We start from the raw sequence: 20,013 nt of genomic DNA, 5'->3' as shown, positions 1-20,013 counted from the left end.
AGGCTGGGTACACACTGTAAGGGCAAGCACTGAGGGCTGCTGTGTGACAGAGGAGCAAGGGAGAATATTGTGGGTGCTGGCAGCGGGGAGAAGACAGCAAAACCCTGTTTTATTGAGTAGACAGACTAAGGTATCTGAAAATTTTCTTCAGCCTCCAGGAAAATAACATTTAAGGGATTTGGATCAGGTTAGGGACTGTAACATCAGTTGTAATGGATGACAAGTGAACGTATGGCCATGTACATGGCTTGCTGTCATCAGTGTCCCCTCAGTAGTGGCAAACTGACCTGCAGAAAAGTATTTGCTAAAAATGCTAAACTCTCATCTAAACACAGTGTCTGTCAGCAGCAGACACAGATAAGGACAAGATACCATTTGTGCAGTCAAGGCCTTTCTTCTGGCTGCCGGGTAAAAAGTACTTGCTAACAAGGTGTAAATCAACGTTATCCACCTAAAACTAGACTGAACAGGACAAGAAAAGAATACTGCCTCAAAGAATGGGCAGAACGGCTTTTATGTGAGTGGAAGAATATTTTCTTGTCACAATCCATGTGACAAATAAACACAGTCATGTTTAATTACGCTGGGGTGAAATGAAAATTTCAGAACAGACAAGCAGTTGCCCTGATGTGTGCTTTGAATTTCTCAGTTGGATGACTGAGAGTTTTGAGTTTTTTAATCTGAAAAAAAAGGAATTTCTCCAAACATACCAGCATTGCTCATTATCACTGATCTTGTACTTTTTACAGTTTTGTACTAATTTTCCAGTATTTGTTGTGTCTTGTTTGAAACTAGATTGCAGAGTTATTGGGGGAAGGCCCATGTGTTCTTAGCCACTAAACATCCAAAAATTGTGCCTGGGCTTTTTGATACTACTACAGTCCTAATGAAGAATGATCATGATTAATGCACAGGGTTGCACAGAGAGCTACCGTCTTGCCCTTGCCAGCTGTTGAAAATGCTGTGAAAGCTGTATTAGGTCAGGAAATGTTTGAAAGTCTCTTGATGGTTTCATTTTCCAAGAGGGAGGGGAAAATGCCTTCAGGCAGAGGAGGGACTAACAGTCTTGTTCCCCAGGAATAGGCTCATAGAGGGGTGCCCAGCCCTGCTGGGCTGGCCAGGAAAGATGGATGATGCCAAGCTGGTTGGGTTGAGAAATGAAAGTGCCTCTTTTGGGGCAGGAGCATTGGGTTTTAGTTTAGAGGCAGAGACCCTTTGCCTTTCTCATGGATGGCTGGGAAGCACCTGGGCTCCCCTAAGATCTGTGCTTTCTCACAGCCTGCGGGACAAGAATGCTGAAAATGTGGCTCCTCAGCACATGGCCAACACCACCTCTTACATGCCCCTGTACCTGCACACACCCTCTCCATGAGCACACATATACACACACAGCTGCAACTAGACAGCCAGCCCACACCTCCTGCCACTGCCAGTCTCTCTCCAGCCACCCTCTGCCTTCCTCTTCCCTCCAGCCCTGCTGCTGTGCCTCCAGGACCACGCCAGAGACACGGTAGCTGGTGTCAAGAGCAGACAGGGCTTCACCCTGTTCCATCTACATGAATGCTTGCGTGTGCAGCCCAGACCGCCACTGCTGGCCTCTCCCACATCCACTACCTGTTTTAACATGAGAGAGGATATATGTGCCTTTATTGCTCTCCCTGCTGTGTTTGCTTCGTGTGCCTGATGAGTGACTGTGGGGAAAGCTGCCTGTGAGAGATTGCTTGAGCAGGTTCCTCAAAGCCTTCCAAGGCAGCAGCAAACTGAACTTTATTTTTCTTTTTTGTTACCAGATAATGACTTAGTTTTGTTGTATGATGCACGGGACACCAAAATAGAGGAGGTCCGTGGTCTCCTGGCTCTTTCTGAGTCTGTTATTGAGGATCCTGAAGAGATGACCTCCCATCCAAGCCCCAAATTGCTGTAAAGGGGTGAACCATTCCTAATTATTTCCCTGCAAGTACATACATTTAAAAAATATGTAGATGTTTTAATAGAGTAGGTTGCATGTCATAATGTAATGCAGTTTCAATATATAGCTTCTATACTGGGCATTTAACATAGACTTTGCATCAAACCCTTCTCAATAAGCTTAAATCACTAAATTTTTTCTGTTGTAAAAGTATTTGTTTTACATTTCTTCCTACTCTTTAAAATGTAACAGTAGATTCTCTTAAAAAAAAAAAAGAGTTGGAAGTTGAAAGAGCATTTACCTCTGACAGAGCAGAAATTTTCAAGGGAAAATTTATATCTATTGTTAAACTACTTTTTCTCTTTCTTTCTGCAGTGTTTCAAGAAATAGGGCTAAGCAGCCAAAATAAGACTGTGTGATATGTTTCTGCATAAATGAACAGCACCCATGTTCAGTATGTGCATATGGTGCCTTTGTAACACTTACAAACAAGAGGGTCAGAGCACTTGGCAGAAATCTAATCAAAAGGAAGGAGCTGTGTAAGATAGCATAAGCCTAATCACAGCAATTTAAATTATGTGCAATTAACATCAGGGGCCCCGTTTTTCCATCCCAATCTCTTGACGACCAGGCAGCCCTGTCAGTTGTTAGCTTTAACCCACCAATCGACAGAACATGACAAACACTTGGAATTTTCTTCTTCGAGCTTTTCCCTATAGAACGCTCTTCCGGATTTGTCAGTGTTTTCATAAACTTGATATGCTTCAAAGGCTTGCTTTGGTCTTATAAGGCAACAGCTCTTTTTGTCTGACTAGGCTGGATTCTGGGACTCTAGAAAGTAAAAAATAATGGATTTTTTTTCTTCTTGGAACTTTCGTAGAAATATCAGAACTGCTGAAGCTCCGCAGTGGGTCTGTCACATAATTTTGGCAAATTCTCTGTGTGATAACTACACTACAATACTGTACTGGAAAGGAAAGTCCACTGGGAAAAAAACAGTAACTAGTATACTTTTTATCTCATGATGCGTACAATTTACCAAGAAAATAACATAAAAATATTAACAGGATACATTTATGATCAAAGAATAAAGCAGTACAGATAAAGCAAGATGGACATCAGCTGGTTTCACTATTAGCTCAAATTACTGAAAATTGTTCCCCTACACTGGCAATAAAATTTTGTTTTTCTAACTACCCTGTAAAACCCCAAAATTCTTCTTGCAAAAGTTGAAAGGCTATTGCTTTTAGTTGTCATTTGACTGGCTAAATTTAAAAGTGCAAATTTCTATGCACTGAAACATGCATGCAGATGTGGTGCTCTGTACATTGTCTATTTTATGTCCAGCTTCTGGATATTGTCAGATAAAAGAAGAACATTTTTATTTTGTGCATGTGCTCTTAAAAAGCAGCAAAACACACCAGACGAGGAGAAATAGTAAGTTAATCTACCATAAAGTGGGACATGAATATGTGTTTTCTCCTCATATCTGCAGAAGTTAGTGAAACAAACCTCTTAACTACAAACAGTGAAAATTCAAGAACCTATTCCCTTGTTCCCCCTGGTTTAGGAAGAGAAAATGTTCTGAACTCACAATACAATTTCTCGTAGTAATTTTTAATTTTTTAGCTATTAGGCTTATATTTTTCAAATTTTTTTGTTTGTTTGTTTGAAAAAGGGAGTCTAAAAATGGGCATTTTTTAAAATTAAAGCAGGTGAGACCTTTATTATCCCAGCACCCCAGAATTTGGGCACCAGTAAAATGTTTTGAAAGACTGGTGGTTGACCATGCTAAAGGCAGCACACCTAGACTTATCTTCCACAAGAGTACAATTTGGCATCTGTTTCACTATAGCAATGAGAGATATTTGTCATAGAGAAGCAACATTACCTTTGCCTCTGGTGGTGTTTATGTTGTCTAAGGCATCACTTTTTGGAAGATGGTAGTAGGAGAGTGCTGGAAATGCCAATGAACAGCATGGCCAGTTGGACCAGGGGGCCGTGAACTTGCAAACTTCAAATCTGGCAACTGAAATGGTGCAGAGCTGCCTGTCAGGGAAGCTCAGAAAGGAGTAGGAGGGAGAAAGCTGAAGCTGGGCAATAGGGTGCTGCACAAAATAATGAAGATAACAGGTATAACAGGTGTATTTCAGTCAGAATGCAGCAAAGAAATGAGCAATGCACATGTACCGATGCTTGAGCTGCTATCTGGTGTAGGAAATCTACCTGAATGTCACAGAGTTCACTGAACACAAGCCCTTTATGCCTGCTCAGCTTGTGGTTCAACATACTGTGTCTGTCACATCAGCATGTAAAGCCTTCGTCCTGCCATCACTTGCTGAAATTCAGTGTTGTTCCTGCTGAAGTCAACAGAGTGAAGCAAGGTGGCTGCAAAAGCCTTTGTGGTGTGGGCAAGGAGCATGCCAGCCCATGGTGTACTGGGGAGGCAGCTGCTGGTCAGCCTGGTGCATATGCAAAGCAGCTTCCCTAGATAAAACACGACAACTGAAACTGCTGTGAGGCCTCTGGACCACTGCAGTATGCGTTATGTCCTGGGTCACATGCTGAAATCCGTGCCACGAAGCAGTCGTGTGTGTGCTTTAGTCTTGCTGAAGTCAAAGGGAATTAAACATGTCTTCAGAGTTTGGCATGTGCTCCAGCGCTCCTTTGCCCGGGAGACGCGCTTCCATTGTGCTGTCCTTGTGCAGGGAGGTGCATTTCTCTCTCACAACAGCTTTGAAACAGCAGCAATCGAGTCAAAGACTCGCACTTACTGCTGCATTTTAGCTGTGTTCAGAAGAGAGCACATTTCATTCAAATGTGTGTTAGGTTTTACGCCTCTGAGCGGCAACTGCTGCAAAGTCCCAAATTTTCAAAGAGTTACATGGGGATTTATCCAGCCAAATCCCATTATAATCAATGGGAGCTGGGTGAATAATTACACTGCAGTTCTTCCTAAATAGTGGGGAAGGTTGCCGGTTATTGCTGATTATGATGCTGACTTTTTGTAGATATAGATCCACATGCCTATTGGTAACTGCACTTAGACCACCAGCTTGTTTCACATATTGGTATAGTTTCTGTATTTACTGTGCATATCACTTCAAAGAGCTGAGGTTGATGACTTCTGGTCCACTGTGTTAGCAGTCCATCTCCTCTCCATCTCCTGTTGTTTCCTTTCACTATCCAAGTAACAAAAAATGGTGGTGTAAATAGAACTCCAACAAAGAGGTCTGTTGAGCCTGTAATGCTCCCCTGAAAGGAGGCTGTCTAGGGGATGAATGGAGCAGCCTCAGCCTAGCAGTAGCGGGGAAATAGATGACTTGGCATTGGACAGTTGCAGCCAGCAGGGTGCATATGCCCAGTGTAGTGGCAGATAATGGTTAAGCTAGTCAGTCGAAGGGCTAAATGAGAGTACATTGTCTAACCCTGTAACCGTAACTAAATGGTAACCTGAAAAGAGTTTATAAACATCTGGCTGCTAGCCCATCTCTGAAGCTTATTAGCTAAGTCTGAGGTGCAGAATTTTTAACGGCTGCTAATTGTTACTTGGAAGTATTACCGTCATAAGCAGATTAATTGCATTTCAAGATTGGGGAGTGTATTGAATTATGGTTTGAGCATCTCTACTGAGTTTTCCTCTTAAATTAGTTTTTGCAAGATCAATATTTATGATTGACACTATTTCTGCTTGGAAAGAGACTCATTTGAAAACGCATTTTGGTTTCATGACATCTTGCTGATTTTATAGCTCTGCTAAGTATTTCACATACAGAATTCTAGTCCAGTGGTATACCTTAACTTCAATTATTATTATATTCATGTGCTCATCTGTTTAAGTTTGAATAGAGTAAGTGACACACATCTATATCTTCAGATTTTTCACAAATTTACCAGTGCAGGAGCACATTTCCCTGTACGGTCCTATTTTATTTTAATATTGCTATTCAGTGACAATGAAAAGCATATACTGATTAGACTGATAAGCATGTGACCTCCTCTGCAGACTAGCTTTTCAATCTTTTTAAAGTTCCAGTTATTAATAGGACAGCATCTATGTGCACCACATTTGTGTTGCAAATCCTTACAATAGTTGGAATAATTTTCTAATTACTTAAACAATGCACTGTAGCAGCACCAATTGAAATTCCTGTAAGCTACAGGCTTGCTAATTGTTTCCTTTAGTAAACCTAATTTATAGGGCTGTGCAAATAGTTGCTGGGTTTAAAGTATTTTGGCAGCTGAAATGAAAAAAAAAAATTTTATGGACTGAATGGAAACTTCATTTCTTTGGAATTGTTCGCATAGCACAAGGATTGATTTGAGGTTATAGAAACATTTTTTAACACCTGGCAAACTGTTTCATTTGGTTTTCAGGTATATTTAATAAATGAAAAGGATTGGATCATAAACATGAGAGGGAAGTAGTCCCAGCTCTCCCATTTTATCTGCTGGTTGAGTGAGTAAGGCAATTTACCTAGGATGTTAACAACCCAAATTCAAGACTCCAAATTGCTTCAAGCTTTTAGTAAGGTTCGCCTAACACTAAGATGAAAGTCTTAATGCTGGAAATAAAGTGTTCTGAGGTGGAGCTCTGCCTTTTTCCTAGGTTATCTAGATTTAAAAATTAACCCCATAGATCAAGCAAGCAAAATCAGAACTCGTGGGTCAGGTTTCTTGTGCCGAATTTTCTCTGTTTATGAGTCTGACGTGAGACCAGGGCATACGTCTACAGGGGCAAGAGAGAGGCTGAGGATCAGAGATGGGCTCTGATCCTTCCACCTCATGTTTTCCCACTGCTGTGCAAAGTGAGTAACCTAGTTAACATAGTCAACAAGCCCTAAGATTATTCTTCTCTCATTTATTCTATAATTTTATATAATTTGTACCATACTCCCCTCTCGAGTATGTAGTTATCAAAATCTTTGGTTACTGGTTAAGCTGTGACATGGAACACATTGGGGAATGGAGGACAGGTTTAAACTGGATCTCTCACAGCCTAGACCAGTGTTTGCCATCTTGTCTCACATATCTATTTGAGAGTGAGTAGAGCTAATGACAGTGACTGTGCAAGTCTGTTACCAAAAATGGAATATTTAATTTCAGAGATGTCCACTGCCAACCTTGGAAATGAAAGAGAAACAGTACTAGGTGAATTTCTGTAATTTGTTTGAGTCATCCAAACTAATAAGCCATACAAAAAAAAAAATGTTCAGCCAGCTGTACTTGATTAAAGGACCTTCTCAGAGTGTGAAAATTGACAAAGACTTTGGTTTTCCATTTATCTGAAACTGCCATCAATACTGTAACTTTTATTATGTTTTTTTGAAGAGACTTCTTCTCTGGAAATTTTTTGAGCAATGTTGTACATTTGGGGAAACTGGTTTAAAAAAAATACTTGCAAAAGGCTTTCTATTTTTTGTTGTTTTCTAGGTTTTTTTACCGGATATGGCCTAAACCTAGCAACCAACAAAGTCTTATTTTTCAGTCTTTCTGAAGATTGATTTTTTTCATAGTTCTCCGGTTTTCTTCCCCTTCTTTAACATACTAAGAATTTAGCTATCCCAATAAAGAACCTTGGGGTCTTTTTTTCCCTCTATTTTTTTACAGGAACAAATAAGATTTACTTGAGGACATATCTGCTATGTCTTTGTTGCTTTAATCTGAATGCATCCAGATGAAAGTAAAATACAAAAAGGAGGTGCTTTACCAGGAACAGACCTAGAGAGTGTGCAAACTTTGGTCATTCAGCTTCTCAAGGTCAAGGCTAACAAATCTAAGTCTTCCCAAAGACGAGTATTTCCTTCCCCACACACCTTGCTTTCTTCCCAATCTGTAGCCCCTCTGCTAGCTGTGGCATTTATACCATAAACAAATCAAACTAACGATTCCCTTCTAGGGTTAAGCTAGTGGCAGATGACTTGAGGACTATGCAAGCCCTTGCCCCAAATTGGGGGTCTGCTGTGACCTTTTGTATTCCTATCACTAAAGATAAACTTGAAGAACCAGCCTTCCTCCGCCTTCCCAGGGATCTGCACTCTTATCTCTAGTTGTTGCTCACCAACACTTTTACCTGTCAAAACCCTCTCTGCTGCCCTAGCAACAAGCATCCAGGCTCTTTTCCAGCTGACATAAGCTTCCTGCCACCTCCTGATGACAAGTGCTTCCAACATTTCCAGCTGTCAGGCTTTCAGCATCTGCTCCACATGTCACCAGGCTGACTTCACCAAACCTCAGGCAGCTTTGCACTTAGGCAGCTGCCTGATGCTACACTATGAGAATGACTTTGTCCTGAAGACAGTCACTTGTCCACCTCTTTATATGCTAACATAGTGACAATGAGGGTTGATGTTTTTTCTTCCAGATAGCTCTTGCTATTGCATATATATACATGTTTTATTCAGAATTAGTCACTTATTGTATTTTAGCTATCAGCTATTTTTGAGCAGTGGCTTCAGCAGGGCTCCACTAAATCTACTCAAAATGTTTCTCTTCTAATTGGAGTTTGAGCAGGAATGGCTCTTCTGAATCCTTGGTGTCCTTGATTTATATATAGCATGACAATTAGAAGATAAATACTCTTGCTGTTTAACGGTCACGCTCTTCAAAAAATAGTCAATACTGGATTACTTCTGCTTCTATTCATGTGTATGGAATTTTACTGCTTATTTCCCTAGGACCAGCCCTAGGCCATCATTTCACACTTCATTAAGTCCACCTAGAATATGTGTTGGTAACAAATTCCCTGGCAAATTTTACCTTCTTTTTTTTTTTTTTTTTTAGACCTCTGTTTCTGCACTGTCCTTTCAGTAATGTGTCAGAAATTAAATACATCAGCCAGATGAGAATCTCCCACTGAAGTAGATTATGCCATTGCAGTATTCACCAGCACCTCCTTCTTATCTCTTTTTTGAGTACTGCTGTGTGTAAAGTTTTCCACAAGCTCTTCAAGATCCTTTTTCTCCTTGAAAGGATCAAAGATAGAATGAGTGTGGGAGACAGACATGCAGGATGAGAGCCCAGCTGGCAAACGAGGCAAGTCTGTGCCTTGGGGTGCTCAACCTCACTGAGATTGTCATGAGACTGAAGAGGTGTATTTTTCATGTCCGAGATTCAAGTTTGCTTAGCCCTGCCTTGCAGATGGTCATTGGACTGCCACCTGAAGGGATACAGCCTGCTGCTCTCCTGCCTTGCAGGAACTCAAGGGCTGGTATGGCACCCCAGCCCCTGCTCTTTGCCATGAAGGGTAGGTCCCTGGGAGACCCATTCATTTGTTGCAGACACAGACTACACCAAGATGAAGTTGATGCTACAAACTCTTTAATTGCCCTCACCGACTTACCTTGATGCTGGGCGAGTCTTGGCAGGAAATTGAGACTGAGCTCGGTGTAACATACTTGTTTCTTTGCAAATATCTGGGCTGCGGGCCTGTTTTTAGGATGCACTTTATGTGACCTGCCTGCATCACCTGGTCCCCATGCAGACAGGGAGACGGTGCAGCCGTGGAACTGGGTAGATCTTCTGCTGAGCTGCCGAACTAAACACAAAACACTCATTGTATCCGGTTGTTTTCATTCAGGGCTCATTTGGGGTTGAGTAAAAGAGCTAAGCTGACATACTGTCTGCCATGTGTGATTGAAGAAGATGGTGGGAGCACACAGCTGGCAGTAGGGGGTGGAAAACGGAGCCTCTAATGGAGCAGCTCACATTTAGATACAATATACAAACAATAAGTGTAGTTATTGCTGGGTGAACTGCCACTGGCTTGTGGCACTCTACTAGCATAGATGGGCTATATTGTAATCCATGTTCTAGATGTCTCCAATAATTCTTCAGGGTTTCATAGGTGAAAAAATGCACTATCTCTCCCATCTGTTTTGAGATTACCTCAGAGGGTTACTGCATGGTGCTAATAATGCCAAGTTTGCTGGTTTCATCCTTGTATGGGCCAAGGTTGACTTGATGATCCTTGTGGTTTACATCCAATTCAGAATATTCTGTGATTCTGTGAACTATGGCTATACTGCTGACTTTTATGTTAGCTCCTTGCTATGTGCTCATTAGCTGCAGTAGTTGCAAGAAAAGTCTTACCAGTTAATGTAGTTTCCAGCTGCGTTGTGTCGTAGAAAGAACTAATTCATACAAATCTTTTCTTGTTTATCTACTTAATGTAGCAGCACAACGTTAGAAGGATGCTAATCTTCCTAACTAAGCTTTCTAAAGCTTAGTTCAGGATTGAAGGACTGATTTCCATGCAGTGTTTTCTTGTGAAGGCAGAGCTAGCTTTAGAATTCCAGAGGTACCTTAGGAATTTACAAAGTCTGTTTCTGTGAGGAAGCCAAGATGTCTTATTTCAGCTCTTCCAGTAAGTCTCATATTCTAGTCAAATGATGAAACAAAAGAGTAAAGACAAATTTATCATCTCACATGTGTGAGATGGATTGTGATACTATACTTGCTTATATTTTCAACAGTCTAGGTCCTGTTTCCAAAATCCCTGTCTGCCAAGTATATTAAACTCTCTAAGGATATCTCTTGCAGCCAGATTTTTAAATACATGATAAGCATCTGTAAGTATCTAATAGGACTTTATATCTTCTTACATTGTTTCCAACACTTTTTTTTGTTCTCCTGTTGCGTAAGTTACCTGAAAAATCAAAACCTAAGAATACTTTTGAAATCTTTGAACTTGTGCTTTAGTTTTGCAGATAATTTTGAAAATCCATGCTCTATTTGAAATCCCCATTGTGTGAAAAAAAAACCCAAACAACCTGCCTTTTCACATCGCTGGGGTGGTTGCAGTGCTACAGATCACAGAATGTAAATGAGAACTTTTCCCGTATTGAAGAATTCAGCATCTGAAGGAAACAGGCTGTGTGAGGCTAGTAGATTATCTTCAAATGAATTTTCTTCCCTTGTTGAAAACAAATTATTAAAACTCATAATTCTTAAGTTACAGTGTATTTTCTTGCCTTGCCTGATTCTTTCATGGGGGAAGTTAATCTAGTTCCTGAAACTTTACCTCTCAAAACACTTTTGCCTTACCTGTTACAAATAAATTATTATTTTGCTTAGGAAAGTGGCCTGACTTAATTCAGGTTTGTGCCTCAGAGGAAACTGAAATAATTAATAGCTCTGTGTGTGCCTAATGATGTGAGCCCTGCAGCCACGAAAGCACCTGTCTCAATGCCTAAACAGCCAGGGTTCCTTATAGTGCATGGCTGGAGATTCACATAACAAAAAAGGCAATTAGACAATGTTAGGGATTTGAAGTTAACTAACAATGCAGGGAAATTGCCGGGGAAGGATTAGTTATCTTTTGCCTGATAAAAGCAGGTATCAATGGAAAACTCTTAAATTGTCTTTCCATAGTGGCTCCATATGGGAAGTTTAATGTGTAATGAAGACTGTCAGGGTTAAGCCCTGAAAACAAAGATCTGGAAAGTTGAAAGTGTTCCTAAATTAGCATTTCTGCTACCTTTTCAGGTCAGTCCTAAATCTGCCAGTTTCCGCTAGTTTTGGCTCTGCCTCTAATGGCAACCTGTTGTGTCCAAACAGAAAATTCTCCATGATTTTATCATCACTTTTGTGGCCTGAAAATGACTCCAAAAGAATTATCTGCCGCATTTGGGTTTTTGAAAGAGCTGTGTTAATATTATTGCCTTGTCGTAGGTCTTAAAAGGTATATATGCTCTTTCATGTGTCTGTCCTGTAAGACACTGAGCATACCTCCTAACTTGTGCTGGTCTTTCTGGCTGGACAGCTTCTCTGCGTGCGCAGTAATTGGCTTTGAAGTTTGCTCCATCAGCTGCTTCATGGCGCAGTTTCTGCGTTGGTTGGTTATTTTGATCAGTCGTGAGAGCGATGGGCTGGCTGGCTGATTGCTGAGGTGTTCCTCCTGGCTGGGTGACAGGCTGGCTGGCTGACCTCGGCCAACTGGCTTTAACTCTGGTTGGGGATAGCGGCTAATATTTTCCAAGGCATCTAGGTGATTTAGGAGCCCATGGCTCACCCTGAAAGCGGTTGATGCATTTGGAAAATGTTACTCTATTAAACTCATCCCAAAGGGATATGGTATGGGCTAATTTATGTTTGTAAGACAGCTTGGGGTCTCAGATTCCTGTGATGTGAATATTTTGCACTCTCCTCTTTCTACAGAGGCAAACAAGATCCATTCCTGCGGTTGTTTCACCAGACAGTCAGGCTGTACTGAAACTGCATCTGCTGATAAGAAAGCAACTTCTAGATAAATCATACAGGCAGGTCTCTGAAGCCTAGAAATAAGAACTTCTGGCTCCAGTAACAAAAGCCTGGGCTGCCCAACCTAAGGAAGGTTGCCCACTGCTCTGGTAGCACTCAGTCCATAGCCCTTCCTCTGGTATTCCCAATTGTGGCCACATGGAAAAGGCTCACAGCGCCGGTAGGGTTGGTGAGGATGGCAGTGGGCTGCCAAAGCAGCCAAAAAAGAGCTGCCTTGCTGGCTGCATGGGGCTTGCTCACGCCTCAGCAGGCACCTGGGGGACAACGAGGTGGTCCATTCTTGAGTCTTGTTGGCTCCGCTGTTGGTCAATGCCCTTGATTGCTGAAGAGAGGTCAGACATCTGAAAGAGGGTTGAGAGAGGTGCACCATGGTCCCAGACTGGAGAACACAAGGTTGTAGCAACAGGGCTGAGATGTGTGGGAGACCTGGTCATGTAAGGGAAGGTGTACTTTATCTGTGTGTTCTTAATTCTTGCTCACATGTTCCTTAAATATCTTTCTATTCTGCTGCAGAATAGGAATAAGTGGCCTGAGGTGACCAGCATGTGCCTGTGATGCTCCATGTGGCACCTAACCACCCTCCTGTCTTCACAGAGAGTCATTAATTAAATTTAAATGTCACTTGCTGAATTTTCCACATGGGTCTTTTTATGTCTTAATCTGGTCATTAGGATTTTTGTGGCTTGTGTGTACCTGTACTGCAGGAGTTCTTTAGTACACCATACTGAGGGCAAAAGTGTCTGTATGAGGGGGGCAAGAGAGAGGAAGAGTGGCTCCTCTGTGGGTGTCTGAAGTCAGTGAGAAGTGCAGGAGAAAACGAAGGATTGAGAAATAACTAAAGGGTAAAGAGAATGATAAATAAGAAAGAAAGGAAAAGACTGTGAGGAATACTGCTGTTGCTGATGAGTTTTAAAGCTGAGTTTGGGCAGTAATTTTTTTTTTCACACTTGGTGGGAAGAAGTTGGAGGGAGTCTTGGTTGCTGTTATGCTTTCAAATTATAATCTAAGTGCTGCCTTAATTATACATCATTCTGATTGCTGTGGGCTAGTGATTAGAGCATAAAGCTTGGAGACAAAAAAGACACTGTTTTTCTTGACCGTAAAGAACTTGCTGGGTGGTTTTGAATGAGTTATTTCGCTTCACTGTGCCTCATTTTCCTGATCTGCAAAAGAAGGATATTAATGCCTATTTTTGTAAAGGCAGTCTGAGAAACTAAATGGAAACTTCTGTATAAATGTCAAGTGTCATTATTATTGTTCTTAAACTAATCCATTGTAGTCAGCTGCTTTTATAGTTTTTATGAAAGCAAATACAATGGGAGCTACATAACTGGCTGCCTAACAATGTTGTTTTAATTAGAAAAAGACAAAAAGTGTCTGAAAAATGCAACAGTGGGTTGCCTTTTTTCATCAATTGCAAAAAAATTTTGTTAGGAGTGAGCCATACCATACCAGGTAATAAAGTTACTCTGCAGTACATGTGACACAATTATGAGAAGTAAGAATCTCTGATAATTTTTGTTCCGTTTGGCTCAGTATTTTTCTGGCAGAGTCAAAGTTTTGGTTTTTTTTTTTTTTTTTTTTTTTTTGAACAAGTAAGAATAAGAGTAAAAATGTATGTGATTACTTCTTTGCCAATATCTGAGAGATGAAGTTTCATCAGGCTGTGACTTTAAAATCCTAATTTTCATTTGAATAGTTTGCAGTGTCTGGCTTTTACACCTTCAGAAACAGTGTAACAAACGCTGACACTCCTCTTCTTGCTGAGGTGGATATGACCCAACTTTTAATACAATACTGTTAGAACAAGATAATGGAACTTTGGGTAAAGGTTACTCTTCACATTTGCCTAAATCCTGCTTATCTGAAAGGTAATCCTCTCTCTGCCAATTCACCCTGAGGGTGATTCAGCCAAGGGCCACGTGCAGAAAGTTTTATCAGCAGGAGTGTGCTCTATAGCAGGATGCTCTTAATCCAGGACGCTGATTATATTAGTAAAATTAAATGTTTGCCAGTCTAATTTGTTCTTCTTCTCCTGAATTTGTCCTGACAGGAACAGGATTTTGGTGGTGTAACAGTGTTTATTTTGTGATAGAGGAAAGGGAATGCGGTTTGTTTGGTGGTTTTCTTTCTTTTTTTTAAGAAAAGGCAATATTGGTCATAGGTAATATGTCTTCATAGATTTAGTAATTTGGTAAAAATCTGTTATGTAGTCTTGGCCTTAACGTGACCCCAGAGTCAATAACTTGTGTCCTGTCTATCCTCATCAGCATCAGAACTGCTGCCTTCTAGGACAGCCCAATTAAGATAATTTTATGTTGCTGTAGGATGACTTAGTATGTGTAAGGCAGGCTGTGTGGAGCAGTCCTGGCTGTTGGGTTTTGGTCCCCAGAGACTGCATTGCATCAACTGCCTCTTCAAAGTGCTTTCCTGCACTAGGCACACACACTTTTTTTCTCCAGGTTCATCATCAGCCAGCTCCTCTTCATTTGTGAGCTTGTTCACTCTAAATCCAAGGCTGTCCAGGCACAGGTATTACATTATATGATAAGCGGAATGGGTGGGAGTGATAAGAATTCTGAGTGCTGATGGCTCTGTAAGGTAATGGATATAGTGCAGGTATTAATGTAATTACACCACAGCACAAAAAGACTCAAATCAGTTTCCTTGTAAGTCAGGTTCATTCAAAAGAAATTTTAATGACATTTCAGCAAGGTATTGGCTTTTAAATATGGATACTGCTCCACAAAGTAGTTAAGAGCCAGTTTGAAATGGGTCTCTTTGTTTGGTGGTTTGCTACTTTTTAAAAAATTTTTTTAAAAATTCTTATATTTTTGAGGACATTTTTGAGGACTGATTTTTTCTTGCTTAGTCAGCATCTTACCACTGTACTGTTTGTATCAGGTGTAGTGAGTGCACAAAGGGAGAGGCCAAACGATTAATTTTATCTTTTTATCCTGATGATGAAAAATTAACACTAAATTTATTAAAATAATGTGATTTTTTCACTTTAAAGAAAAATCTAGTGTTGACATTGTATTCTGTCTGTGAACAATTAACATAAAATATTGTCCTTGGGAATGTGGGACTGCTCATCCTGTCAGTGAAGCTAAGAAGAATATTCTATGTGTAACAGCACTGGGAAGCAAGATTATTTTTCAGGATAAGTACAATAAAATTCAGGTAATACTCTTCATCAGAAAACATTTTTAAGAAAAATGCCGAAAAACATTTGTTTAGTTCCATTATTAGGTAGGTTTTATTTTCTTTCTCAGTAAGAATAGTGAGTGTACATACACACAAAAAACCCCTTGCTCTACCATTATTCTGAATTGCAAGTTGCAACCATCATTTTTCTGTCTGCTTTTACACTCCTTAAAATGTCTCTTTCAAGAACTGGAAAAATGGATTTGATTTTTAAGAAAGTGGTCCCGTTGCAATTCCACATCAGCAGAGTCCTCTGAGAAGATGAGATGAAAACGCAGGCGGTAGAACAAAGGAGCCACAGAAAAGAAGCCTCATCTCAAAGAGCTCAACATACACATATTAAAATGAGTGGACTGAACCTCAGTCCTGTGTCTCAGGGGTTCATCTTTAGGGAAATGAGGTCCACTGTGTTTATTCTGATTGCAGCACTAGAGGCTTCCTTGTGCTTTTCCACCAATCACTGCGGGTGGAATGCCAAATTATACTTTGCTGTGTCAAAGCCTACTTGGACAGCTTTCTCCCAGTTCTCCAGAAATGCATTAAAGTGAATACAGACAGAGACAATGAGTAAACTGTGATGTAAAGTTTATATACAAGAATATAACATTCATCTGGAGTATTTACAAGGTTAATTAAAGCAATATTTTACAACTCTTTCGGGTTAACCACTAGGTATATTACAGTTAGGCTACAGATGGTTTAATTTGCAAAATAATAATAAAAAAGTTGCATTCAGATCAACCAGCTCCAAAACTTGTTCTTTCTTTTTTTTTCTGAGAGAGAAGGGCTCAGACTTGTGGAAAATAAAATGCGAGAATGGTTAATATACTCTTACAGGTGCCTATGTATTGCATGCAGGAGTCGTAATGTGACCTTTATAGTGTTAATATAGATGGCAAGCCATTTCACCTCAGTGAAAGAGTGGCACCCACCGTGACAAGCCAGTCGCGCACACGTGGCTGTCTTTCTCTGCATCTCCTACTTTTGCACAACAAACATGCACATATACAGAGAAGCTGCAATATAAATGAACCAGCATTACCAAAATGAAGAGGGGGGGAAAAACCTCAGAACAACCATAAAACACCCAAGCTTCAAGCGAGAGACTGTAATACTTCCCAAAAATAGTCCTTTTTTTTTTTTTTAATTATTTTTATTATTATTACATTTTAACTTATGTACAAAAACGGAGGGGATCCTCCCCTCTCGGAGAGCGGTCACTGTGTCTTGTGCCCACGGCATCTTGAGGCTCAGAGGAGCCAAAGCAGGAAGGTGCGGGTGGGGGGAGAGCTTGGGACAGAGGCGGCTGCTGGAGACAGCCAGAGGTGAAGCCACTAACACTGCAGTTTGCGGATGCTGCGGGAGAACCGCTTGAAAGCCCGCTGCCCTTTCTGCCACCGCTTCAGCGAGGTGATCACTAGTTCCCCAGCTTGCTTCTGCCCCATCACCAAGTAGGGGACGTTGATGTCGTTCATCTCATCGCAGGTACACTGGAGGCCACCTTTGAGCCAGAGCACTATCTTTCTCAGATCCCTTTCTGTCAGCCCATTCAGCTTGTAGATGGTTTTGCTCTTTGTTTCGGGGGTGATCTTGGTATCCCCATTGATGTAGGCAATCTCCTTCACTTTTATCTTCAAGGCTAATAGAGCGAGGGGAGGGGGAAGTGGGGAGAGAGAGAGAGATTGAGAGGGTTTTTTCCCATTAGTGAACATAAAGAGGACCTGGGGAGGGAGGTGCTCTATTGCTAATTAAACTGTCAGGGCTGACAGAAGAGGCAGCAGGTGGCTCCATTTCTAAAGCCACAAAGGGCATGCAAGTCATTTCAGTTTGAATCAACCTTAGGGTTGAGGTTTTTTGGATTTCTTTTCTCCTCTTTCCCCTCCCCCTCTTTTCCCTTCCTTTCCAAATTAATATTTTCTCCAGCTTTTCTCATGTTTGCAACAGGGAGAGAGCAGGTTTGCTACATTAAGCAGAGCACCATTTTTTCTCTGGGAGAGGAAAGCCTTCCTGAAAGTAGCGTTTGAAGGGGAGGTGGGGAGGCAAGTACCTAGACCAAGAAACCTGATCTCTGCTGCAGCTCAAAACTTCTACACTTAATTTATTAGGCTGGAGAGGATTTTAGGCAAACCTGTAAGGCAATGATATTTCACATGCATTGTTTTTTTGAAAGAATAGATCCCATGGAGGGAAAATTGGTCCAACAGCTGTATTCGATTTGGTAAAATAACTAGGAGGGGGATACAGGGCTCTGTAAGACTCTGTGGGGCATGTTTAGCTTTGGGAGGATTTATCCGAGTGCAATTTGCCAGGCCAAAGCTATTCGTTGTTTTAGCAATTATGTCCCACAATCATGGTTTCAGGGTTTGGGTGGTTGTGTTTTTTTGGGTTTGTTTGGCTTTTTTTTTTTTTTTTTTTTTTAAAAAAAAAGGCTTTTGAATTGCTGTAGATACTTATACTACAAATCTGTTTCCAGGTATAAACACTGACCAATTGTAAAAGGATTCCCCTCCTCATTCCCTTTCACTCTTGAAATGCTAATGTGTGGATAATGTGTCCTTCAGTTGTCTGTGTCCAAGGAGCTTTCTTGTCCTCTCCTAACCCCAGATCTTCCCATTAAGTTTATATCCCCAATTGTCTGTGCATTACCTTCTCTGTCAAATGATATATAGAGCTTCATTCTTAATCTGCGTAGAGAGTCTTTCTTATGACACATTGAGATTGGTCATGCAGCTCTGTCTCAAACGTCTAATTGAAGCTTTGCTCTACTTCTCCCCAGGCAACAGTCTGCATGAAAGTTTTTTTTTTTTTTTTCCTTTTTCATTTTACTTTCTATTGGGCTTGCCAGCAACATCCACATCCACATAAAAGAGCACTACTTCAAAACAGTAAACAGAAAAGAACAATAAAAAGGGCTACTTTTTATTCCAAGGTGGAATTTTGTGTTTCATGAATTTTGTGTTTCAGGTCAAAGCCCTGCCTTTATTCAGGCACATCTTTCACTAACTCCATTGGGAACTGTACCTGATCCTCGACTTTCAAGTTTCAACCGAGAGGAGCTCTGCTTCCACTTACCAAAGTCGTTTTTGCAGAGGTTTTCCACGATGTCATTATCATCTTCATTTTTGTTTTTGCAGGCATCACAGACCTTGGGTGCTGGAAATGCAAGCAACAGTCCCCGTCAGGCTCGGGGAGAAAGGAACAGCAGGTGGCGTTGGGAACCCTTTGGGAAACGTCGGTTTTCCATCCCTTCACCCCAGATACTGCTCCTTCTCCCCCCAGCTCCAGAGCTGCCCGAGTACTTTGAGGCGGCTATACCTTGCTGCAGCCCCGCTACCGGAGTCCGGGTCTGTTTTTAAGGTCACACCTCAACTAAAAGTTTTTGTTTTAACGGGGGAATGAGTAAGAGAGGAGGGTGGGCCGGGGAGGCGAGCACACGACACAGAAGCACCCCAGTTCCCCGCTTCAGCGACGATCCTTGCACAAGGAGATCGACCCCCTGGGAGCCACGCGGCTCCAGTTCTGGGTCCCAGACCTTTTCTTTGAGGAATGGAGACGGGTGCGGGCCGGTACCATTTCCCCGACGGTACTAGCCGTTTCCCTGGACCCCTCCCTGAGGCTGTCCTGCGTCCACCTCCCGGTTCCCCCGTCCCGGAGCACCGGGGCGTGCTGTAACGCAAGTAAAACGCCTTCATTCCCCTATGGAAAGCCGTGGAGGGACCCCGCTGTCGGGCCGGCTCATCGGGGACAGATGCTGCCGAAGCGGGGGAGGCCCGGCGGCTTCTTCTTACCTTCCCTGGTGACGGGGAGGATGTGGTCGCTGCTGGCCAGCGGGATGCAGAGGTCGTTGTCCTTGGGGAAGCGGCTGCAGTCCAGCATGTCGGGCCAGGGGAAGCCGAAGGCGGACATCACCGGGGCGCAGCTCTCCTTCACTTCCTCGCAGAGCGAGTGGCAGGGCTGAATGATCTCGTCCAGGTCGTCGATGCAGACGGGGGCAAAGAGGGAGCAGAGGAACTTCCTGGTGTCGGGGTGGCACTGCTTCTGCACAAGCGGGATCCAGGTGGAGGCCTGCTCCAGCACCTCCTGCACCGTCTCATGCCCCAGGAGGTTGGGTAGCCGCATGCTCTGGTACTCGATGCCCCGGCACAGCAGCATCGGGGCGGGGATGGGCTTGCAGTTGGAGCGCTTGTAGGAGAAGTCGGGCTCCCCGAAGGGGAAGATCCCGGCGGCCGAGCCCATGCAGTGGGACGCCAGCAGGAGCAAGGCGCAGAGGCGGCGCTGCATTTTGGGGCGCGGAGAAGGTGGCGGCGGGGGGGGGGGGCTGGCGAAAGGCTCGGGGGCCGGGGTGGCGGGGCGGGCGGCGCGACGCTGCCCTCAGCCGCAGGCAGCGTCCCCCAGCCCGGGCTCCTGCTGCCAGGTGGGGACGGAAGGTCTGAGCGAGGTGCCGGGGCAAACGGGAGTTTTCTGGATTTTTTTGTATGCAAATGGCAGGGGGAGCGGGAGCTGGGAGGAGCCTGGTGACAGCCATCCAGAAAGGATTGGTCACTACTTTCTCGGTCTGCTTTTGCTCAGGGGGATTGTCTTTTGGCAGGAAATCCTTGCAAGGAACGTTACCGTGCGAGCACGGGGAAGGAGGGAAA

The 20,013-nt window shown here is 42.6% G+C and overlaps 1 protein-coding gene across 1 annotated transcript; it reads right to left on the bottom strand.

Moving 5' to 3' along the window:
* Positions 1-15,944: 15,944 nt before the first annotated feature.
* SFRP2 (secreted frizzled related protein 2) lies at positions 15,945-19,807 on the bottom strand. Its single transcript, XM_027900939.1, has 3 exons — positions 19,165-19,807; positions 18,449-18,529; positions 15,945-17,015 (listed from the first exon to the last, which is right to left on the bottom strand). The coding sequence occupies exons 1-3, from the start codon at positions 19,655-19,657 to the stop codon at positions 16,711-16,713; spliced, it is 879 nt and encodes a 292-aa protein (XP_027756740.1). The 5' UTR covers positions 19,658-19,807; the 3' UTR covers positions 15,945-16,710.
* Positions 19,808-20,013: the final 206 nt, after the last annotated feature.

Source organism: Empidonax traillii, unplaced genomic scaffold (assembly GCF_003031625.1).
Source record: "Empidonax traillii isolate 1590-97213 ecotype Southwest subspecies unplaced genomic scaffold, ASM303162v1 scaffold756:size664756, whole genome shotgun sequence".
Taxonomy (NCBI): domain Eukaryota; kingdom Metazoa; phylum Chordata; class Aves; order Passeriformes; family Tyrannidae; genus Empidonax; species Empidonax traillii.
Note: the sequence above shows the minus strand (reverse complement) of the source record. Positions and strands in the feature narration are given on the sequence as shown.